This window comes from Thrips palmi, unplaced genomic scaffold (genome assembly GCF_012932325.1).
Source record: "Thrips palmi isolate BJ-2018 unplaced genomic scaffold, TpBJ-2018v1 HiC_scaffold_6, whole genome shotgun sequence".
NCBI classification, from domain to species: Eukaryota; Metazoa; Arthropoda; class Insecta; order Thysanoptera; family Thripidae; genus Thrips; species Thrips palmi.
Window position 1 is genome coordinate 3,619,031 of NW_023144633.1, and position 21,166 is coordinate 3,640,196.

Consider the following 21,166-nt stretch of genomic DNA (forward strand, 5'->3'; position numbering starts at 1 on the left):
CTCGTTCTAACAAGAGCACGAAGGAAATGAGTACCGCATAGAAGACCGAACTTGAACGTTTCCCACATCTGAGCGAAGCGTGCAAAACAAGAACTGGGGGCACTGAAAATGGGCTTACTAAATAAAGCTTAATCACTTGTCACAATTCTTTTAAGGAAACAAAAAGAAATGTGTCCTAGAAATAACTTCATTTCTAATTTAAGTCGGGAAAGTAATTGTGGGATTCAATGGAATACGAACTTTGGTCTAAAGGGCAAAGTCTGACTTGGTTCCATATTGGCTATTGCCAGTAAGGAATCTCTTAGTGAACAATTATGTTGCAATAATGTTGTTTATCAACACAAGTTATTAGACTGAATACAATAAGACAAATTATATGACATGACAAACTGAATGTAAACACTAGATGAATGACAGCTAAGAACCACATGGGCCTCTCTGGCATGAGTGACAATGACAGTCATACCCATTGCATACAAACAACACAAAGTAACAAAAAAATATTACCCTTTTTAACACTAAGTGCACAATAGAATTTACCCCCTCTCGCCTTAAATACAAAGCTTTACATAAAAGCAGCAACAGCTGACAGGCTCAGTGCTCAGCCATAAAGCAAAGCACTGACAGTCGAGGTTGGAATGCTAGGCCACTACCACTTACCTTCCTTCGTGAAGACGCTTCAAATCCGACATCTCCATCTCGAACTTCAATCTGCTCACTTCACACAAAAGCATGTCTCTTTCGGAGAGTACAGCGTTTAGTTCACTTTTCAGAGCAGCTATCTCTTGACACTGTCTTCTTATCACACTCACATTTTCCTCTGCTGCCCCTCGCAGTCTCAAAAGTTCGTCAGTTTCTGAATCTTTCCCCATAGTACCGTCGGATACGTCAGTCATCTTTGAAATAACGAAACTCGAAAATCATTTGTCTCACGGATTTCTATGGCCCACTACTGCCATTTTTTATATTTTAGTGCACTCCAGCCATCGCCATAATTAGAATCACAAACCCTAGAAGGCAACCCTTCTTTTGCCTCCCATTGGCCCCGAGCTTTTTGAATCCATGCGCCCAGGAACCATTGAACGACCACGGCTTCCTTGATTATCAACTTCAAACAACACAGCTGCTTTTTAACGAAAAGCAACGCCCTCGTCCCGATTCGATTTCATCAGAAACTATTTGGAGAATTGCGGTACGTTTTGCAACGCATGACACCGGCTTAAATATCTAGAGAGTCGACTTTACGGGATGCTTAGGCTCACGGGGTACCGAATCGCAGAAATTTTCTAACATGGCGTCCAAATCAGTAGACAAACCAGAGTTTCACAAGTGAACACAAAGTGACATTTTCTTTATTTAAGTTATTCTGCTTTTGTTCGAATAGTGAACGGTGTTTTTAAAGTCTGTGATTTCACATCTTCGTGTTTTCTGTGAAGCGGTTTGAGGAAATATCGTGAGCGACATCAATGAACTGTGGATGCTCCGGATCCTCCCAACTCGAGGTTGGAACATTTCGCACTTATTTGTCAAGTAATTAGCGAAATCCTCTCAGAACGTGTTGCGGTAGTGTCTAAAAACAAGGTGGGTGTTCGTGCTCGTTGCACATCTGGGCCTACAGCACAATTTCCCTCTCTAAACGCATTCGCCGATCCGTCTGCCCATGTAAGTGACAGCGACAACCCCCTGCCGAGTACTCCTTTGCGAGGAAGAACAGTCGGAATACTTTCATTCATCCTTGTATTGTAACTTCATTTGAGAAGCTCGATGTCTTTCATTCTTTCAAGTCAACACTTTTTGTCGTTTCTCCCGCATTTCCACTGTTTATTTCGACGAACGATCAGTGTGCGAGACAATGGAACTCCTAGCAGAACCACAAATGATCAACTATCCTGTGTTTTGGAGCTGGTGAAATCATTCAAGTTCTGTTCTTTCTCTGTCTTTGTTCATTCATCCCATGAGTGAAAATGTTTTTATGGGTGTAATCAATCTGCAGATTCAACTTTCAATGTTAAATCCTTGAAAACTCTAAAACCCTTCCTCTGCACATGCGTGCCACATAACATTAAATTTGCATTCCGAGTCTTCTGGGTCACTTTGTTGTGTTTGTCTCATGTTTTTTTTTATTTTTTAAGCAAACATGATTTCTAAATTTTTGTTTGTGGGGGTCTCACTGGTTCACAATTTCCATTTATGCCATTCTTTGTCATTGTGTCTTTCTTTTCAAAAAAAATATTGATTAGCTCTCATTTATGTCAGTTCACGCTTGTGAAATATTCCCTAAGACCAATTGTATGAGGGTATTCTGTTTGATTTCTTATACTAATCCTGTTATTTTAAATTTCAGGTGCCCCTGTGTGTTCTGATGTAATTCGTCGAACTCATTTTAGGTGGGGGCCATATGAGACTAAATGCTTTGCAACATTCTCAATGCTTATCATTTTCAATATGGTAGTTACATACTGGTGAGCTGCCAAGCTACACTCAGTGTCAGCCGTCAAGGTAAGTTGATCATCTTTATTTTTCAAATTTGTAATGAATTTAGTACAGGTATAAACTTGTAAATTATATCTGCATGTCAATTAAAGTTTGGTAAACGTCATCTTTTTATTTTAAGAGAGAAATTATTTTCTATTGTAATGGCTGAAGTGTAACTTAGAGCATGTAGTATGGTTATAGTTTCTTCTCTTTCCGTTTTGTAATGTATTTAAGAATTGATAGTAATTTGTTACGTTCTTGTAGTTGCTTGCAATAATTTTGATTTGAACATTTCTTTTTTCTTGTCTATCTGTAAAGGCTCTTTGTGGAACAAATGTATTTTTGTGGACAATGTCAGGTGAAGAACACATTTTGTCCGTTGTGTGGTTAACAAATCTTAGCTGCAATGGTAAGTTGTTTCGAATTTAGTTGCTTTGTAGACAACCTCAATTTTTTTTAAATTTGAGTTTTGAAACTTAATTGCTCAACTTGTAGAATTTAAATGTAGAAAACTGAATTTAAGAGCATGTCATTCAGATTTACTTTGTCAAATAATTTACTTCTGAAGTTTTTGTTTTTTAAAACTCTAGCTGATTAGTGATTATCCTTTAACTTTATCGACTTTCTTTTCCAGTTCCGCAGCAGTATGGCTCGTAAGGGGGAATCCTTACGGGCAATTAATGTGGCTGTTGTGGGCCTTTCTGGAACAGAAAAAGAAAAGGGCCAGCAAGGGGTTGGGAAATCATGCCTGTGCAATCGGTTCATGCGCTCCTTAGCTGATGACTACAGTGTGGATCATATATCAGTTCTCAGTCAGGTAACTATCTGATAAGATGGCAAGTAGAGTATATTTAATCTTGTATATTCACATTCATGCCCTCTTCCAGACGGATTTCAGTGGAAGAGTTGTTAACAATGACCACTTCTTGTACTGGGGTGATGTGGTCAAAGGAACGGAGGAAGGGCAAGAAATTCTTTTCCAAGTCATTGAGCAAACAGAATTCATAGACGATGCTTCATTTCAACCCTTCAAAGGTATGTTTGTTGCTATCGTAAATATGTTTTTTCTTTTCTTGTTTTTGTTTTCCTGAAATATGTTATGATGGAACATTCTTCAAACATTATCTTCTTTTCAAGGTGGCAAAATGGAACCCTACATGAAAAGATGCACCAACACTAAACTAACTTCTGCTGAGAAACTGATGTACATCTGTAAAAATCAGCTGGGTAAATACAACTTTTGACTATTATAATAGTTAGGACATGACTTTTTCTATCAACAGTTTTAAACATTTCTATCTTGATCATTTTCTTAGGTATTGAGAAGGAGTATGAACAGAAGGTCATACCCGATGGCAAGTTCAATGTTGATGGATTCCTTTGCCTCTATGATGTGAGTGTGGTTCCAAGCAGATCTATAGACAAACAGACCGAAGTGGTTGCTGCAATCCTTAACAACATTGTGAAAACTAAGAAACCTGTCATATTGGTCACAACAAAAAATGACGAGGCCAATGAAGCGTATGTCAAAGAAGCTGAAAAGCTGGTCACTCGTAAGGAGTATAAAGGTGCTATTCCTATGGTAGAAACATCAGCTCACGAAAACATCAACGTAGATTCAGCATTTATTGCTTTGGCCCAGCTCATTGACCGTTCCAAAGGCAGGATGAAGGTTGTACCCTTCTCTGAAGCTTCTAGATTGCGCAAAGAGGTGTTGGAACAAGCCACTGAAGTATTTCAGAGACTCATTCGGTCTCAGGTATGTTTCTTTATTTACTAGGGGACTCCCTGAAAATGGATTTTCTTTTAATTATAGACTTGGTTTTGGACTTTGGAACAAGAGAAATAAAACTTAAATACATTTGTTTATACTTTACAGGTTACGGACTATCGAGCAGGATGGGTGTCTACATCAAAGAAACTTACCAACCTACCTGACTTTTTGCGCTTTGTCGATCAATTTGGAATGGACAGTGCTCACCGTCTTTTCCGACGTCATGTTAAGAAATTAAAAGATGAATATTTGGCTGAACGTGTGCAAGGATTCATGGAAATGTTACCTGATGTACTGCAAGAAATGATTCCTGACCTCAATACTCTTCAAGACAGGTGAAAAACGGCAGCCTTTTACAAAATAATGTTTGCAAATAAAGATTTTTGGATTGTTTTGACCATTTTGCCTTTTGTCATGGTTTCAGTGACTGGGAGTCAGTTCAACAACACATCAAAGACCATCCAGATTACACTCAATATTTCTATGAGTGTCCCGATGAGTTACCATGGACAGAAGGTGATTTTGATGACCCATCCGAGACTCGCATACCATTTGATGTACTCGACACAAATGAAGCTGAAACTGTGTTCAAAAATCATGTGAATGCATTACAACAGGAGCAGAAGAGACTAGAGTAAGTTTCCCTAGCTTGGCCCCTTTCCCTTTCAGCTGGGATCATGGTTATCGCAGCTCTGCTTTTACATAATTTAACACCATCTTATCAGTAATGTCAAGCTGAATGTCATTTCTTGGGGAGAGTCTGCTGCCGCTCTTTGTGGTGCTTGGGTCGGGATAGGGCTGGGCGGTATTTTCATCTCGATATCAATATCCAATATTTTAAAATATCCAATACACCACCAATATCTATATTTGATATTGAATATTGAATTTTCGATAATATTGAGGTACCGATACCTATATTGAAATATTGTTTTTCAATATATTGACGATCATCTCCAATTTTGATAGTTAGAATCTGCATAAGACTCATAAGCTTCACTTTAAGCACAAAAATAAGCTCCTCTGCACAGTTTTCTTTGTGACTGGACCAAGTATCGTTCTCTATTTATCTATTTTCTCAACAATATCGCACAGTAAATTTGAATGTTCAATATTGGATATTGGTTCACCAATACTCAATATCGAATATTGATATCGAAAGTTTCAATATAGTGATATTGGATTTCCAATATTTTAAAATATTGAAATTGTATTCAATATATTGAAATACCGCCCACCCCTAGGTCGGGAGAAAGCTACAGAGTGATAGTGATCTTGCTGCATAGCCTATGCTCAGTTTTTTCATGTTGTACTAACACAATGATCTTACTAACATGGTGATTCTCATTGTCCTTTTCCTGTACGTGCTGATTTAATGGTGAAGGCTACCCAAAAGGTATGTTCATTTCTGCTTCAGGCAATTTAATTGTGGTGTGCTGTGCTGTGCCAATTCTGTTTCTTACATGTTTTGATTGTTTTAATTGCTTCAATATTAATCTTGTATTCTAATCAATTTTAATTCTTGTTCCATCTTTTTTTTAAACTTTTAAAAAATATTTACATAGGTGGAAAAAGCAGTTTAAGCAGTTGCTGGAAGACACTGGATATGTTACTCCTGGAAAATTGTTGTCTGAAGTTAGAGTGTTGTTTATGGGCCGTGAGTGCTTTGAAGCGCTTTCTGATCATGAATGTCAAACAATTTATGACAGGCATCAAAAAGAGATTGTTGAAAAAGCCAAACACAACTTCCAGGTAAGAACTTTGCATTCACTGTTGCCTTTGGACTGTTTTCACAGGTGGCTCATTTGTGTTAAACAATTTTATTTTGTTATCAGGAACTCCTTTTGGAGCATGCAGATTTATTTTATCATTTCAAGAGTATGGCCCCGACTGGTACAATAACCCAAGATGATATTAAGGAGATCACTGATGCTCTTCAGGAAGATTCCCGATATAAAGCATTGGATCGTCTTGATCAAGACCGCAAGCTTATGCTCTTCCAGCATTTAGGCTTTGTTCACTGTCCCATTCGAGAACATTGTCCAGCCTTTCCCAACTGCATGGATGCCCTTATTGAACGCATATTAGCAAACAAAGCACACAGGTAAGTCAAGTCACAAGTTTTGTTTTCCTCCGCCTAAGTTGCTGTTAGCTTTACTAACAAATTTTTTACTCTTATTTAGGCCATCTTCTTGGACCCACAGTAGCCAATGGCTTCTTAGCTCCGACAATAACCAATTGAACTTGGTGATTTTGGGTATAGACGGACTGGCAGATGAACTGGCAACTGAAATTCGGGTATGTGTCTGTCTTTTACATACACTTTCAGTCCTTTCTATCAAACCTCTTGTTCCAAATTTGCCATTATTGTTTTATTAACAGACTCAGTGTGATGATGATGAATACGAAATTGACTGTCAGCTGTACAGCTTAGATTACCGAATCATTGACGGTGATGTCAGCTTGCCACAGAACTCTTTCAAAACCACTGACTTTGTTCCACATGGTATGTATCTGATGTTAAATTATTGTTCCTTCTTTCAATTTCACCTCTGTCTTGTTTTTAACTTAAAATTCATATTTATTTTTTAAGGATGCTTCTGTGTGTACTCAAATCCACATACCTTCGAGTATGTTCGTGAAAGTTTGGAGAAAACACTGCTTTCTAATTTAGAGCAGGATGATCGGCTCCCATTCCAAGGGCTTCCTATTGTTATATTGTTTGTCGCTGATCCTTCTGTTGAGGAGAAGGAAGTATTAAGACTCAGAGAAGAGGGTCAAAGTCTTGCTGACAGGTATTCAGAGTTGCCTATTTTTACTACTGACCCTTTGAATTCCAAATCAGGTCATTCATTTTGCTCTTTTCACTTTCATCAATTGCAGCCTTCAATGCCCCTTCATTGATGTCACAATGGAGGACATAGATCCCAGTCAGCGATTCAATGCCAATTTAGTTGCTGATGCTTTACGTCAACTGATTCTGAGTATTCATCATAGAGCTGGTTTCATTAATGTATATCAATCTGTAATGGATGGCTCTGAGCCTGACATAAGGTATGCCAGGTGTTTAGATTGATATGTCCAGCCAAGTTCAACCATTTCCGTACATTATTTTTTCTCTTTTCGAATTTTCAGGATCATCATGTGTATGTTTTGTGGTGACCCATATTCTGTTGAAAATGTCCTTGGTCCATTATTGAATCATCAATGCTGCTTTCTAAGTGGTGAACGCAGTATTATCCTTGAAACCTTTCTTGGGGATTCTAAAAGAAAGGTTGAAGTTATCATTTCCTCGTATCATGGTGCCAATGCATTTCGAGATGACCTTGTTCATGGATTTATTTTAGTTTACTCAACCAAACGAAAAGCATCACTGGCCACATTGAAGTAAGTTTTTCAAAGTGTTTCCAAGTGGTCTTAAGGAACTTCTTACCAACAAATTTCTAAATATAATTTTTATCTTTCACATTGTAGCGCCTTTTCCATGAACATACCCAACCTGCCCATACAAATAATGGCAGTGACAGATACAGGAGGTGCCAATGCTTTCTTCAGCAGTGATCTCAGCCACTTACTCATGACAGAAGGCAATGCTGTTGCTGATCGATTGCAAGCTCACTTTATGACTTCTTCGTCTTCATGTCAACAGAAAAGTGAGTTGCCAAAACCAGTTTTAAGGCTTTACCCTCAGTTGATTCTCAAATCAGGTTCTGACCCTTTTTTTTTAAATTTTTAGCTGCTTTTTACACACCGTTCTTCAAAGAAGTGTGGGACAAGAAACCAGAAATAGAACAGGCTTTTAATATGGAGGAACCACCTGGTCTGAGCCGATCAGCAGAATGTACTCTTGAAGTGAGGCCAGGACGCAGGCCAAGGCCGCCACCTCGTCTCGAAAGTTACCATTGTAAAGGTGGCTCCAATGATGGGTCAGTCTTTTTCCAATCTGTTGCTTTGTTGAGTGTTAGTTTTGTACCTGATGTGCTTTAATTTGAGTTTTGGTTTGATTAGGAGTGGATCAGAAATTTATGAGCGGCTTCCTACTGATGCATCTCAGGGAGATGATATCAATCTTTCACCATCATTCAATGATCGCATGCTCAGTCCCAGTGACGACAGTGATATTTATTCCCATGTGGATATGTACAGTCAAGAGAATGGTGAAAGCCTAGTCAAACCAAGTGACATCAAGAATGCAAAAATGCATCAAGGTAAGATAAGCTTATCCACTTCTATGCTATTCATGGATTTCAATGTCTTTGCAACTGGAAACATGCGAATCGCTCTTGTGCTGTATTGTAAATTTTACTGTAATTTTTCTGTATATGTTAACACGCAAGTTCATTCACAAAGTTGATATGAATATTTAAAAGTTTTGCTCATTTTGACTTTCTGGCCGTAAATTCTTCCCTCACATTGTTCTCTGGCTGTATATCCATCAAGCCTATATTTCTATGGACTGTGCTACCTTATAGGCCATGTCATGTCTCAATTTAAGTTGTTGAACGAGATGAGTGAGCGGAGTGCTCTTGCTTTGGGGTTTGTGGTGTGTGGTGGTGATGGTGGTTGTTGGTTGCTGTACACAGGGTTTCAGGTGTACCCCCCTCCCACCACTCCCCCAGAGCCTGCGCCCCCCGACCACCCACCGCGACATCGGCTCGTCAAGGCTACTACGCTGCCTTCGGGATCTCACACCAGTCTCGACGAAATCACATGTACCGTATATTAGCTTTACAAATTAGTCTTCAACATGCACATGTGATAGGTGCTTACATTTCGGTCATGCACAACCTGTTACTCTAAACAATGAAATTCCATTCCTCAGAATTTTTAGCATGCACACTTGCCAAGATGGGGTAAAAAGTCATTTTTAGACTGTAGAGTGTCTGAATATTTGTACAAAGAACTCCGTGACTTTTTCACCCATTTCTGGTGAAACATTATGCCTTCATATATTTTTTATCTATTTAAATGAAAAGAGAGGATTTGGGGAATTTGCTTGGGGCCCTTTCCTTCCGCGTTTGCATGTTGATATAGATATTACATATTAATTAACTCCGTTTTCAACATTATTTCATACTTGCCAAAGCATGGTCTTTCTCTCATCACTGTTTAGCAGTGATCAATTATTTTTATAGACGTGCATTCTTTGCAATGCTCTATGTTGCTGGTATATTTTCCTTCTTTTAATTTTGCTGGTCTCCATGCTCGACTTTTAAAAATATTTTTTGTATTTCTTAAGTCCAGTGGCTCCTCTTCCTTCCCTGTATGATGTTTGAGCTGACATGTAGTTCACAAACCTGTATGTATATCTTAGGCAGGTAGAGGTGACCCTTTTTTAATCAAACACATGAATGTTTTGTTTCCCCCATTAGTGATTGGACTGTGGATTTTGTTCTTTCCTTTTTCAGTGCTTGTCAACCTGATTCATTTTATTTGTTGCTAATCAGCTTCTTTTGTTGGAATGTTGCTGCTGCTACTTGCCTATAGTGGCAACTCTGTGTTCACATTAGCTTAACTTAACATGCTGTGCAACGTTTCATAAGTTTCTTCCCCCTTTTAAGGAAAAAGAACACAAACATCTCGCTCGAAAATGATTGCAGCATTTGACTGCGGAATATTCTAATGCTTTACATTCCAGAGCAAGAGTACACTCTTCTTTTCTGAATGAAGCAGAACTGTCTGCTATTTATGATAGCTTCAGAATACATTCTTGCTCCTGGTCCTGTTGAGAAGAGCTGGGTTCCCTCATTTGTACCTCATCATAACAAAAACTCAATTCTAATTTTTGTCTTAAAATTAATTCTTGTAAAATTGCTCTTTTGGATCCTTAATTTTTATTGCTTCTATTTGAGAGGTTCATTGTGTCTTTGGGTATGAGCATTTTGATGTTCAATCCATGCTTCAGGCATAATCTCATGTTCCTTTTTGTGTACTCCATGTCCCTTGCCTTTCAACTAATTCTTTATTGTGTCTTTCCCTAGCTGACATAAGTGGATCAAGGGAGTCCCTTGCCACCAGAGACTCAGGTGAAGTTGTTTCTGGATTTTAAGTAGCATTTGTTTGTTTTCCTAGTTTGTTTCTTCTTTTCTGTTGTGGATTCTAGTTTGGTTCTTTTCTGTTGTTGAGTTGATGCCCTTTTCTGTTGTGAGAGCCATTATGGTAAATTTTCATGACACACACTGTTTTGTGCTTGACCTTTTTATTTATTTTCCTTCTTGTTTTGTGTGTTTGTTTAGTGCACCAGTTTTTAGCAGGACACCTGGCTCCTGATTGTAGCAGTTTTCTCCTTTACTTTGCTTTGTCATTTTATACATTTAAAATTTTTTAAATTACTTTTTCATATTGCAGGATGGGTGGATGATTCAGTATTCCTTCATCGCACTGATGGAGATGATGGTATGTGGATGAACAATTATGCTCACCGTGCCTTCACTACTGGTCGGCGCCATGTCCCACCGCCTAAAACAAGGCCAAAGGGTAACAGCCACACTTTAAAGGTAATACTATCTTCTTTTCTCCCATCTCTTATAAAATTCAGCTTAAGTAACTCGTTTTCATGTTGCTATTTGACATGCCTGTGCTTTAGATTTTATATCATCTTCTCATTTATTAACAAGACAGCATGTTATATTTTCTTTTAATGTACATGATTCAAACCAAAAGCAGTAAAAGTATGCTCATCCTAATCTCCTCTTTTCAAGCAGTTAATTTTTTTTTCTGCATAGCTTCATAACAATATAGCTTTTTGTTGGCCTTATGCTTAGAAAACCACTGCAGTATAGGCAGCATGAAACCCATGCGATTTCACTTCAGCAGTTTTCTATTTTTATGTAATATTCTATTCATTTATTTTGTGTTATGTTTCCATTTTACTCCATTTTATGTTTTGTCCAACAAGAAACGGGTATCATTCATTTTTCTTGCTGGGTTGTCAAACTAGGATTTTCGTGTCTTGTTCTGTGGGTGAGTGTTTCAATAACCACCATTTTATATTCTAACCACAACTATTCCAGCAACCTGGCAAATTGAACATGGAGGAATACTCCCTGGTGACAGACGCTATTGCTCGCATGAATGTGAACGCAAATGTGAAAGGAAAGGACTCAAAACTAGTCAAGTTACATAGACCTGTGTATGGCCACCATGCTCCCCTTGCTAGAGAAGAAAACATGGATGTAGTCTCAGAGTACGCACAGGTGAGGATGTTAAGAAATTTGAGAAGAAGTCAAGGTTCCCCCACCCACTGGTTAATCTTTATTCGTTGGAAGTCTGTTGTGGTTGATGGGAGGGAATAAGTTTTCTTATTTCTTTTAATTGGTTTTCTTTAGATTCTGTTGTGCTATTTGATTACTATTCATGGGCATGATATTTAACTTCAGACACAGCTGTGCATGAATTAAACTGCATGATTAGCATACTGTAGTTTAGTTATTTTACACAATAGATGATTATGCTGCAACATCTTCAACTTGTGTGATATACTCATTTCAAAATTTCTTTGGAAAATATCTGTGTTGAAAGTGTGGTACCTTGGGTTAGCAGTTAGCATATTGTCGTAAAAAAAAAAAAAATCCTCAAAAACAGCGCAGTTTTTTTTGTCTTACCTGATACATAGCTGTGTGTGTTTGCTTATCCACTTTTTCTATGAAATAATTCATTTGTTTCCTGTTGATCACACGGTTTATGGAAATGCATTTTGAATTTTTCAGTATGTTTGAAGTATTTGAAAGTACTCCCTAACTTCATCCATACTGAAGGAAACTTTAATGTTTTATTTAGGTGAAAGATGCTGTCCCAAATCTCTATTCGTCCTTTGATGGAGAGTATACTTATGCCCTGGTTCAGGATGCTGTTGGCAACAACAAATCAAAAGTTCGACACCGAAGAGAGAAGGGCCGTCCTGGTAAGTTTTATGGACAACACTAACATAGTACTATTCTGTTTAGGACATATTCTATATTCTTTATTTTGATCTTGTTTTTACATATTAGTCTTGTAAAAGATTGTCTTGGGCAGTAATGTGACTTAACCTCAATGTAGATGAGTTCTCATGATACAAACAGACTGTGTCACTAACCCATGTTTATTTTTTAAAAAAGTTAAATATAATATTCTGGTTTAACAATTGTGTGGTGTAAGAGCTACCATTTGTGGCTTTTTTTTCTTCTCTGCGCTTGTAGACAATGCCATCTTTTGGGTGCTTTGTTTTCTGTTCAAATGAAAAGTAGATGGGAATCATAGTTAGAGAACAGAATTGTTGTGACCCATGGTAGGGATGTGAAGTGATCATTTTACAACATGGTTTTCAATCCATCGCTCTCTAATTCTTCATCGCTGTTCACCCTGTTCGACAGAATTTCTGAAATGTGGAGAGAGCGATTTCCACTGTCTGGTTTGTCTAATGCCATGTGTTGTTTCCTAGCTTTCTCTGAATCGGACAGTGACTGGAGCTCATTGGAGCGAAAGCAGCGAGCTGCAGAGGCCTATAATAAAGCAAGTCGCAAGCCCACGCCTCACAAGCGTGTCCGTAAGAAGCGGACGGCCATCCCTGTTCCTACCCCAAGGGTTCCCAACATGCAATCCTTTGCACCATCTGCTGATGGGGCAGGAATGCTTAGCTATCGCTTAAAGGATGACAAGTCCCGGGGTGCGGGCGATTCCCTTGAAAGAGGTACAGACTTTGTGCATTCTTATCTTTTGAACACTAAATTATTTTTCTCTGGGGAAGGATTCTTTGTGAAGACTACCTCCTCATTTGAAACTGATCTAAATAAGCATAAAAATACCCTTCAAGTTTTTCAAGTACTTACGCACTAGGTACCCAGCTTAAAATTTTGGGTTTTGTAGAAAGATTAAAAGAAATTCGATGATCTTGATTCCAAGTGGCAGGCAACAGCATCATTTTTATGTTTTTGCTGCTATCTTCAGCTGATTCACTGTTTTATTTTTAACTTTTATTTTGAATTTCCCTTAATTGCATTTTACTTGGTGTAAAACTTTTTTAGTTTTGCTTTAAATTACTTCGCTATTTAGACATTTATCACATGAATTGTTTATCTATTTTTTAAATTTTGGAGGGACATTGGGTAAAGCTAAGGCTGTAGTTTTTTGGTTTCTTTTAAAAAATAAATTGCCTAGATGATGTAAGAATATGTGGACATGTAATCTGTCCCACAGCAAACAGCGAATCACCTTCAGATGCCAGTGATGCAAGTGATCCAGACATGTCGGCTGGCTCAGCAATGAGACCACAAACAAAGCTTGAAAAACATTCATTCCGATTGAAAAAACGAACCCTTGGACCTGCTCCTAGGCCTCCTGTGGTGCCGAATCCCCCAAGCCTCGACAATGATATGTTCTCCCCCACCTGTAAGTGTTTCCTTTCCTTTTGGTTCTGATTTTCGAGTGTGCTATCATTCTAATTGTTATAGCTACTTTGACTGATGTATGTAGTTTGTAGTATTTTGTTTTGTGTGGCATGATTACCCATTCGAATTTTCTGTTGATGGGGAACTTTCCATTTATTTTTATTTTAAGGGTCTGTGAAGGCAACACTACGGCAGTCTTTTATTTGATCTATTTTGTGTTGTGATGTATCTGTGGGTGGTCAGTTTGCTTAGTGTAGTTATTTTGTTTAATCTTAGTGATGCATGTTTGGTATTCATTGTTCTGTTTTGCCTTCATCCATGGATGACATTTCACATAACTGACTCCCACAAGTCATCATCTTTGTTGCTAATTGATGTACAGATTTTTTGAACTTCTTTGTTTGATGGTTCCTCTTCTTGAGTTGAAAATAGTTGCAATGTGGGGGTTTGCTTTATTGTAGTAATTTATTTGTTGTAGTTTTCAACAAAAAGCCTGGATTCGGGACTTTCATTTGCAACATTTTGTGTGTGTGATTGTCATGTGCTTGTCTTGCTTCTAGTCTAGTTCACAAATTTTGCACTGATGTAGAGGTTTATAAATCTGCAACTGAGTGTCAATGGGACGTTGGGTGTGTTAAACTTCACTTCATTTTGATTGTACAAATATTTATTTACTTGTTTGTTTAGCGTTTTAATCCTCCTGAATTTTAATTTTTTAACAATTTATTCAACAATTACATGAGGTTACTGAGAATCTCTGGGTTGCAACAGTGGATGATTTTCTTCTTACAACGTGAATGTTCATATTATGGTTACTTTTTCAGCCAAAATGAAACTGGAAGGATCCTATGGACGCATCCATGATGATGAATCCAGTCTAGATGTTTCTTCCCCTAGAGATGTCAATTCTCCTCTGGTAATTAATAATCAAGGCACAATATTGACTCATTTTGCAGATTACATTTGAATCAGGGTATATATCATGTTGATGTCTTCCTTCGCAGTTTGGCATGGGCAGCAAAGTCAAAGAGGATGACAAACTTAACCGGAGGAAAGAGAAACAAAGAGCCAAAGATGATGAAAAACTTGAGAAAAAGCGTCAAAAAGAAGTGAAGAAGCTAGCAGAGAAGGAGAAAGAAAGAGAGAAAAAGAAAATTCAGAAGCAGCAACAGAAACAGCAATCTGTTACAAAGCAGCTGTCTGCTGGTGGAAGCAGTGGTGTAGGGAGCAGTGGGTCCGGAGCGTCGGTGCCGACTCTGCAAGACTTTGTGCAATCTGAGAACAATGCTGTACCCTTACTTCTAGAAAAGTGCGTGAAATTCATTGAAGAAGAAGGACTCGACTCGGAGGGCATTTACCGCGTTCCAGGAAATCGCGCACACGTCGACTTACTCTTCCAGAAATTTGAAGAAGGTGAATTTTTTTATCTGCTCTTTTTGTTTGTGGAGTCTATTTGTGGTTTCTAAAAGAAATTGTCTATGACTCCCCAACATTCTTACCTTGAACTTCCAGATTCTTCGGTAGATATTCATGAGTTGGACATACCAGTGAATGCTGTTGCAACTGCTCTCAAGGATTTCTTCTCCAAGCGTTTACCACCATTGTTTACAGAGGATGCCATGACGGAATTGGAAGACATATCTGGTGAGTAATGGTTCATCTCACAGCTGTAACATTGCAATATTACTGTTACTATGAGTTTTTAATTATGGGTTTCACCCAATGAATTCTGAATGAACTTCAGTTGAGTCTAAAAGACATTCTTATAGTGACAATGACTTTGCAATGAGACAGTTCTGGTTGCTCGCGCTGTAGTTTCAGTTTATAATTTTTCTTGGACTTGACACTGCTTTGCCAGTAGATTGGAATTTCACTTGAATCTTTCATGGACTTGGTTAAGATAATGATATATCAGAGCTGTATGTTACAGTGAGAGGAGATCGAAGCTGTAGACTGCTTGCCCTTCGCAGTTTGCTTAAGAAGATGCCAGACGTTAACTTTGAAGTTCTGAAGTTCATTTTCCAGCACTTTGTGAGGTATGTATGAAAGAATGATCCCAAATTGTTTTTTTGTTTTTTTTTATTCTCCCTTGTCCATAATAGTTAATGCGATCTTATCTATTGTAGGGTATCAGAAAACTGCAAATTGAACAGTATGGACTCAAAGAACTTAGCCATTTGTTGGTGGCCAACACTGCTTCCCATAGAGTTCAGTGATATGGGCCGGTTTGAAGCCATGCGACCACATTTGGAAGATGTGGTGCAAACTATGATTGATCAGTACCCTTTTTTATTTTGCGGCAAAGAGGCTTTTGTCATGGTGTGAATGGGAAGACAGCCCCTGCTTCAGCATCTGACTAGTACATTCCCTACTTTACTGCATTTGTGTCAGCATCAGCCATTAAATGTTACTTTGCAATGTCACAATTGTGTATGGTGCATCTTCCTAAAATTTCAATTATGACAACGATTCTATTTGCCATTTAGATATTATTTTCTTTCCTATGAATTTGTATTAAGCCTCTATGGTCGGCCACATGGACAAAGAATTAATTTTACCATTTTTATTGAATCTGTTTTTTGTTGCACACTATGGAATGTTAGTTCAACAGATCTAGTAGCACAAATGATTGGAGTGATTAAGTTTAGCTTTAAATCCATTCTTCTGTGGTTGGAATTTCATGGCTGTGAATGATCTACTTAATCATTTCCACTTTTTAGTTTGGTCTGTAATATTTCCATTTAAAAAGATTTTTTTAAAAACATGAGTGTTAGTTAACTTAAAACAGTATTCACCAATGCAATTTTAGCGTACTGTGTGCGTCTAAAACCCACGTTCACTACAGTAGTGATTTTTTTAATTCAGGTTACACTGTGTCTCAAGTTCATGGGTATAGAAGTTTGATGTGTATTCATTAGTGACACATACATGTTGACTTAAAACATTCTATTTTGAATGATACTGTGGTTGACCATATGCTTCACTCTTCTTTTGTTTTGTATTGTGTTCTTTACACTCATTCAGTAAATGTACTGAGAATTAATGTTTTAAATATAGTGACTTTTCAAAAGAAATTTATATATTTCATCCATTTGGTGTTTGAATTTTCAAGCATTGTCTGTGACTGCAGTACTCTTAGGGTTCACTCATTTGCATTCTTTGGCTTCTGGAGTCTGTGAGCATTGTTGTGGGATAATTCTAGTCTAAAAAATAGATAAATTGTTGAGTTGTGCCAATATGAATGTGGAGATCCTAGGAGTCCGATAGATGCCTTGGTTGCAATTGTAACATTGAAACCAGTATTAAGTTCTTTCTTTTATTGTATCATGGCGTTCACAGTTCTGTGAATATTTGTGTATAGAGCCTTATTTATGGGCGCTATGATGACAGAACTTGTCTCTAGCCCATTTAGTAAAGTCAAATTTTAATAACAAATATAATTATATATATCTATAATATAAAAGTTTTATTTTTATTTATTCATTTGTACAGGAGGTGATTGACATGTCTATGGATGTGCTTTTTCTAAATTTTCCATCATGAATGTAGCTTAAGGGGAAGTCTTGCAAAGCCGTACCTTTTGAAATTTGTACCATGTACCTCACACTGAATCGCAATGAATCTATTTTTGTAGGGCCCTGGTTGCAATTAATTTTAAATAGTCAACATTTCTTATAATTTTTCAACAAGGAAAAAGGAATGATGAAAAGAGGAGAATCAATAAGACCGTAATGCTTTTGAGTAGTGTGATGCATTGCTATCAACTAAATATTCAACACAATTTTTTATATTATTATCAATGTTTCCTTTCATGACCCGCACACAGAGCTCAATTGTGTTTGTTTCTCCTCTTCATTCTATCTTTATAATGAATTTCTGTAACTTTTGAATGAACAGTATGTGGTTTTTTGTATTAGCTTGGGAGTAACAGAATATTCTGTGGTTGTGAATGTAGTATAGTTGTGAAGTGTAAATGGTGTAATGGTCTGAGTAAGTTTGATCATTTGATTTGAACAATGTGGGTCCACATTTTCCCCACAGGTCTGACTGGCGCAATTTTGATACTGCAGCTAATATGAATGTTACTGGACAGATTTGTACTCTGTTTCTAATAAGTGCTTTTAAAGACAATATTGCTTATGTTTATTACATCTCCTGTTGATCATTAGTTCTTTGGTCGAAGTCTTTATACCCTATCCACTTGCCTATGTACAATTCATTGAATCTTTTTAAAATGGCAAACTTACTTGTAAACTGGTTTTTATGGTTACGTCCACAAACATTAATAATCATAATGTTTCATGAGTTGCTGGCCATAGATTGGTTTTGATCATTCTCTAAATTAGGAACTTTTTGAGCTCCTTACGCATCTTGGTTTTGAAAGTACAAATGAAGAGCCAATACATTCCTATTAATGTTAATCTTATCTTGTAAGAGCAGTAACTTACTTGTGAGATGCTCACAATTTAACATCACTTCCTTCCAAATAATTCTAGAATCAACATGGTGTTTATTTCCCATCCTGGGGGCCAAAGGAATTTAGCTGAATGTCACACTCTCATGAATTCTATTTTATTCCTATCGGTCTATTCAAGTTGAAGTTATTACCTATACTGTATATGGCTCATTTACAGAAAGTGGACAAGTGGTTTGATTGGGGATAAGAAAGATTTCATCATCGAGATAGATGAACTGAAGTTTTGGCTGAAAACTTAAGCAAAATGTGTTAGGTCATGTTTCATATCAGAATGTGTCTACTCTATGAAATTTGGTTTGTAAATTAGTTTTCTCATGATTGTTTCTTTGACAAACTGTCTGATCTTTCTAAATGTAAGGTTTGTATTGATGCTTATCTCGGTCGTTTAATTAACTCAATAACTGATCAACATTACATGTGTTAGCTGCAAGCATGTTTCAAGTTTTTAATCTAAAATTTAGAGATTTGTACCGTTGAGGCCTGAGTAACTCTTGCTCACAGCACACATTCTGTATCTAGTAAAGTGAGCTTTGTACTTTTGTATGTCTTATGTTCGGTCTGTAATGTAATGTTTTGTTTAAATATTTTCAATGTGTAAGGTTTGTATGTGCCCATTGTAGCAGCAGAAGCCAGGAATCGTTGATATTCTAGTTTGATATTAGTACCATTGCACTGGATGTGCTGTGTACAGTAGGAATAAATTGAACAAATGAGCGCCATATCTCATGAGTGGGACTCACATTGACAAACTGCCAATTTTCTTGAAGCTCAAAATGAACCAACTTAGTTTTGTGCAAGTATTGCACGCGATTGGCACAGGCACAGCACATGCACTTCACTGTGATTGCGTAATGAAGGCCTATAGGCGTCAAGTCTATATGCTTGAAGATACCAAAGTCATCACTTCAATCAATAAACTATGGAATTATGCATGTTTGGAAGCGTAAACATTTAACCACTTAATGCTAGATATTAGTGTTATGTTTTTCTTTTGTTTTATCTCTTCTGTGAATGTTTTTTGCTGTTTTTTCATGTATGATTGTAAAGAGAACATTTGGCAACAGGACTTGTTTCTAAATTCACCATTTGCTGGAATGGATTTTATTGTATCTTTTGTGCTATGCAAAACACAAACATAGGATTTTTTTTTCTTTTAAATTTTTGAATGCAGTCTGTGATATTGCATACTTATTAATTAGGAAATGTGTATGCTTCCTCACATGTTAAGGACATCAGTTAAAGTGCCATCTTTGATATTGTCAATTGTAACCCTTATCTCGTTTTGTTTTGCGTCTGACAAAGCTTTAAGCCTTTCGTGTCATTCAATACTTTCATTTTTGAGTTGTACTCTCGTAAACTAGTTATTTAAGTTAGGCAGCACTCACTATCTTTCTCTTACCCCCTCCCCTTTCCTTTTTTTTCTGCCCCTAATATTATAGGGGTAGAAAAGTTAAGAATTAGTGCACTCTTTAGTATAGGCAGTGTGCTCTCTAGCTTGTAGCATGTGTATTTCATTGCTATTGGTGTTAGGATTGCTGTTAGTGTTACCTCCTAGTCTCCTTTCTGTACAATTGCTTAAGTAGCTCTGAAATTCAAAACTGGTCTCTTTTACTCCTGTCTTAAATTTCTGGGTCTTTTTGGACTTTATTATAATTTTGACTTTGAAGCATGTCTGCTTGTACATAGCATGTACATAGTAGTGACACAATAAAGACAAAACAAAAATGTGTTGCACTCTGCTACAACATTTCCAAAAAATCTGTGTATGCAATTAAATGAAGCTTTAAGTGTATTTTTCTCTTATAATGTAATGTTTTGAGTAGAATAACATTTGGGAGCACAAAAATCTTATGAATTCTTCTTTGTGTACACATTTTATTAAGTCAGATTGTAATATCAGTCACATATTTGGAGTCTGCTTACTCATGTGCATGTGCTCCTGCTCCTTTAATGACTCCGATTTTGCAAGCATATGGAAACTTACCTCTTTTATTTTAGAACTCTATGTACTGAGCCAGAGGTAGGGGCTGGACCCCTCTCTGGCATTTTTTTAGTTGTACCAGAATGTACGTACTGGGGTATTGTAACCTTTCCTTTTTAACCTTATTCATTTTTGTAAAAGTCAAGTCAGTACCATTTATTTCTCTCTCATGCACTTGGAACTCAAATTGAGAGTTGGCAATGCGTGCAAGCGCAATTTTTTAATGTGAAAATTTATTACTTGATTGTATACTTTGATCTGTGTAATTATTGTCAATTCCTTTGCATGGCTTTTGTCTGTCCTAAGTGTAATCTTTTAAATTGAATTGCTGCTTGTAGTAGTTCATCTGGTTTTTGGAGAATCATTATGCTTGACTACCTGTCTGAAGTATACTGCTATGTTTTTGACTGTGCTCGCATTATAGGAAAATTGTGAGAAATTCATCATTCTAAGCGAATATGATGATCTCCCTGGTTAGGAAAGTGGTCTCCGATGCAAGTTTACTGTGAGCTTGAAGAAGCTTTGTGATAAGCATAATTCTAAGTCAAATGTCAGTTTATTTAAATGTCTTAATTTAAGTATAAATGTTTATAGACCAGTGTCAGACTAGAAAATTTAATTGTGAGTTTTGGAAGATACTGTTTAAGATGGATGTAGCTTGATGGTTTTATTAAACATAATGTATGATAATGGAAAATATACATTGCTTTCCCATCTAGACAATATGATGTACAGTGTTGTGTCATTACTTCTTCACTCCCTTGAATGTGCTCACAGAGTTTAATTCACACACTCAAAAGAACAAAAGCAGTCACGTTTATCAACAGAGTGGCATGAAATGTTATCTTGTGTTTCATTGAGAAAGATAAAGATCAACTGTGAGGGAGTTATCTCTTGGCGAGCATTGCAGATGTTGATGTACATCCTGCTCCTGACCCGCAAGGAGTTGAATGGGGAAGTCACTACGAGAGCGGAAGGCCTGTCGCCTACCCTAGGCTAGAGCGGCCATTCAAATGATCTCAAAGGATTAGCGGGTACAGCGGGGCTTCCCTTGCTCCAGCTTCCTCCCTCTCGATGCTCGACTCCACGCC

The 21,166-nt window shown here is 37.3% G+C and overlaps 1 protein-coding gene across 15 annotated transcripts; it reads left to right on the top strand.

Moving 5' to 3' along the window:
* Positions 1–1,067: 1,067 nt before the first annotated feature.
* Positions 1,068–20,803, top strand: LOC117651917 (rho GTPase-activating protein 190). Of its 15 annotated transcripts, none has more exons than XM_034396491.1 (32): positions 1,068–1,192; positions 2,345–2,499; positions 2,794–2,884; positions 3,110–3,292; positions 3,363–3,510; positions 3,613–3,702; positions 3,792–4,234; positions 4,355–4,584; positions 4,674–4,883; positions 5,634–5,645; positions 5,815–6,001; positions 6,085–6,353; positions 6,433–6,547; positions 6,632–6,755; positions 6,843–7,044; positions 7,133–7,303; positions 7,385–7,636; positions 7,724–7,902; positions 7,986–8,175; positions 8,258–8,457; positions 8,833–8,961; positions 10,231–10,275; positions 10,598–10,746; positions 11,263–11,445; positions 12,029–12,152; positions 12,672–12,920; positions 13,427–13,618; positions 14,442–14,533; positions 14,622–15,030; positions 15,130–15,261; positions 15,533–15,653; positions 15,744–20,803. In XM_034396491.1, exons 3-32 carry the CDS (start codon positions 2,882–2,884, stop codon positions 15,940–15,942), a joined length of 5,232 nt encoding a protein of 1,743 aa, XP_034252382.1. In that variant the 5' UTR covers positions 1,068–1,192; positions 2,345–2,499; positions 2,794–2,881; the 3' UTR covers positions 15,943–20,803. The 15 variants fall into 15 exon arrangements, with proteins under 15 accessions (XP_034252382.1, XP_034252379.1, XP_034252378.1 ...); XM_034396488.1 differs by lacking the exon at positions 1,068–1,192 and adding an exon at positions 1,239–1,662; XM_034396487.1 differs by lacking the exon at positions 1,068–1,192 and adding an exon at positions 1,239–1,581.
* Positions 20,804–21,166: the final 363 nt, after the last annotated feature.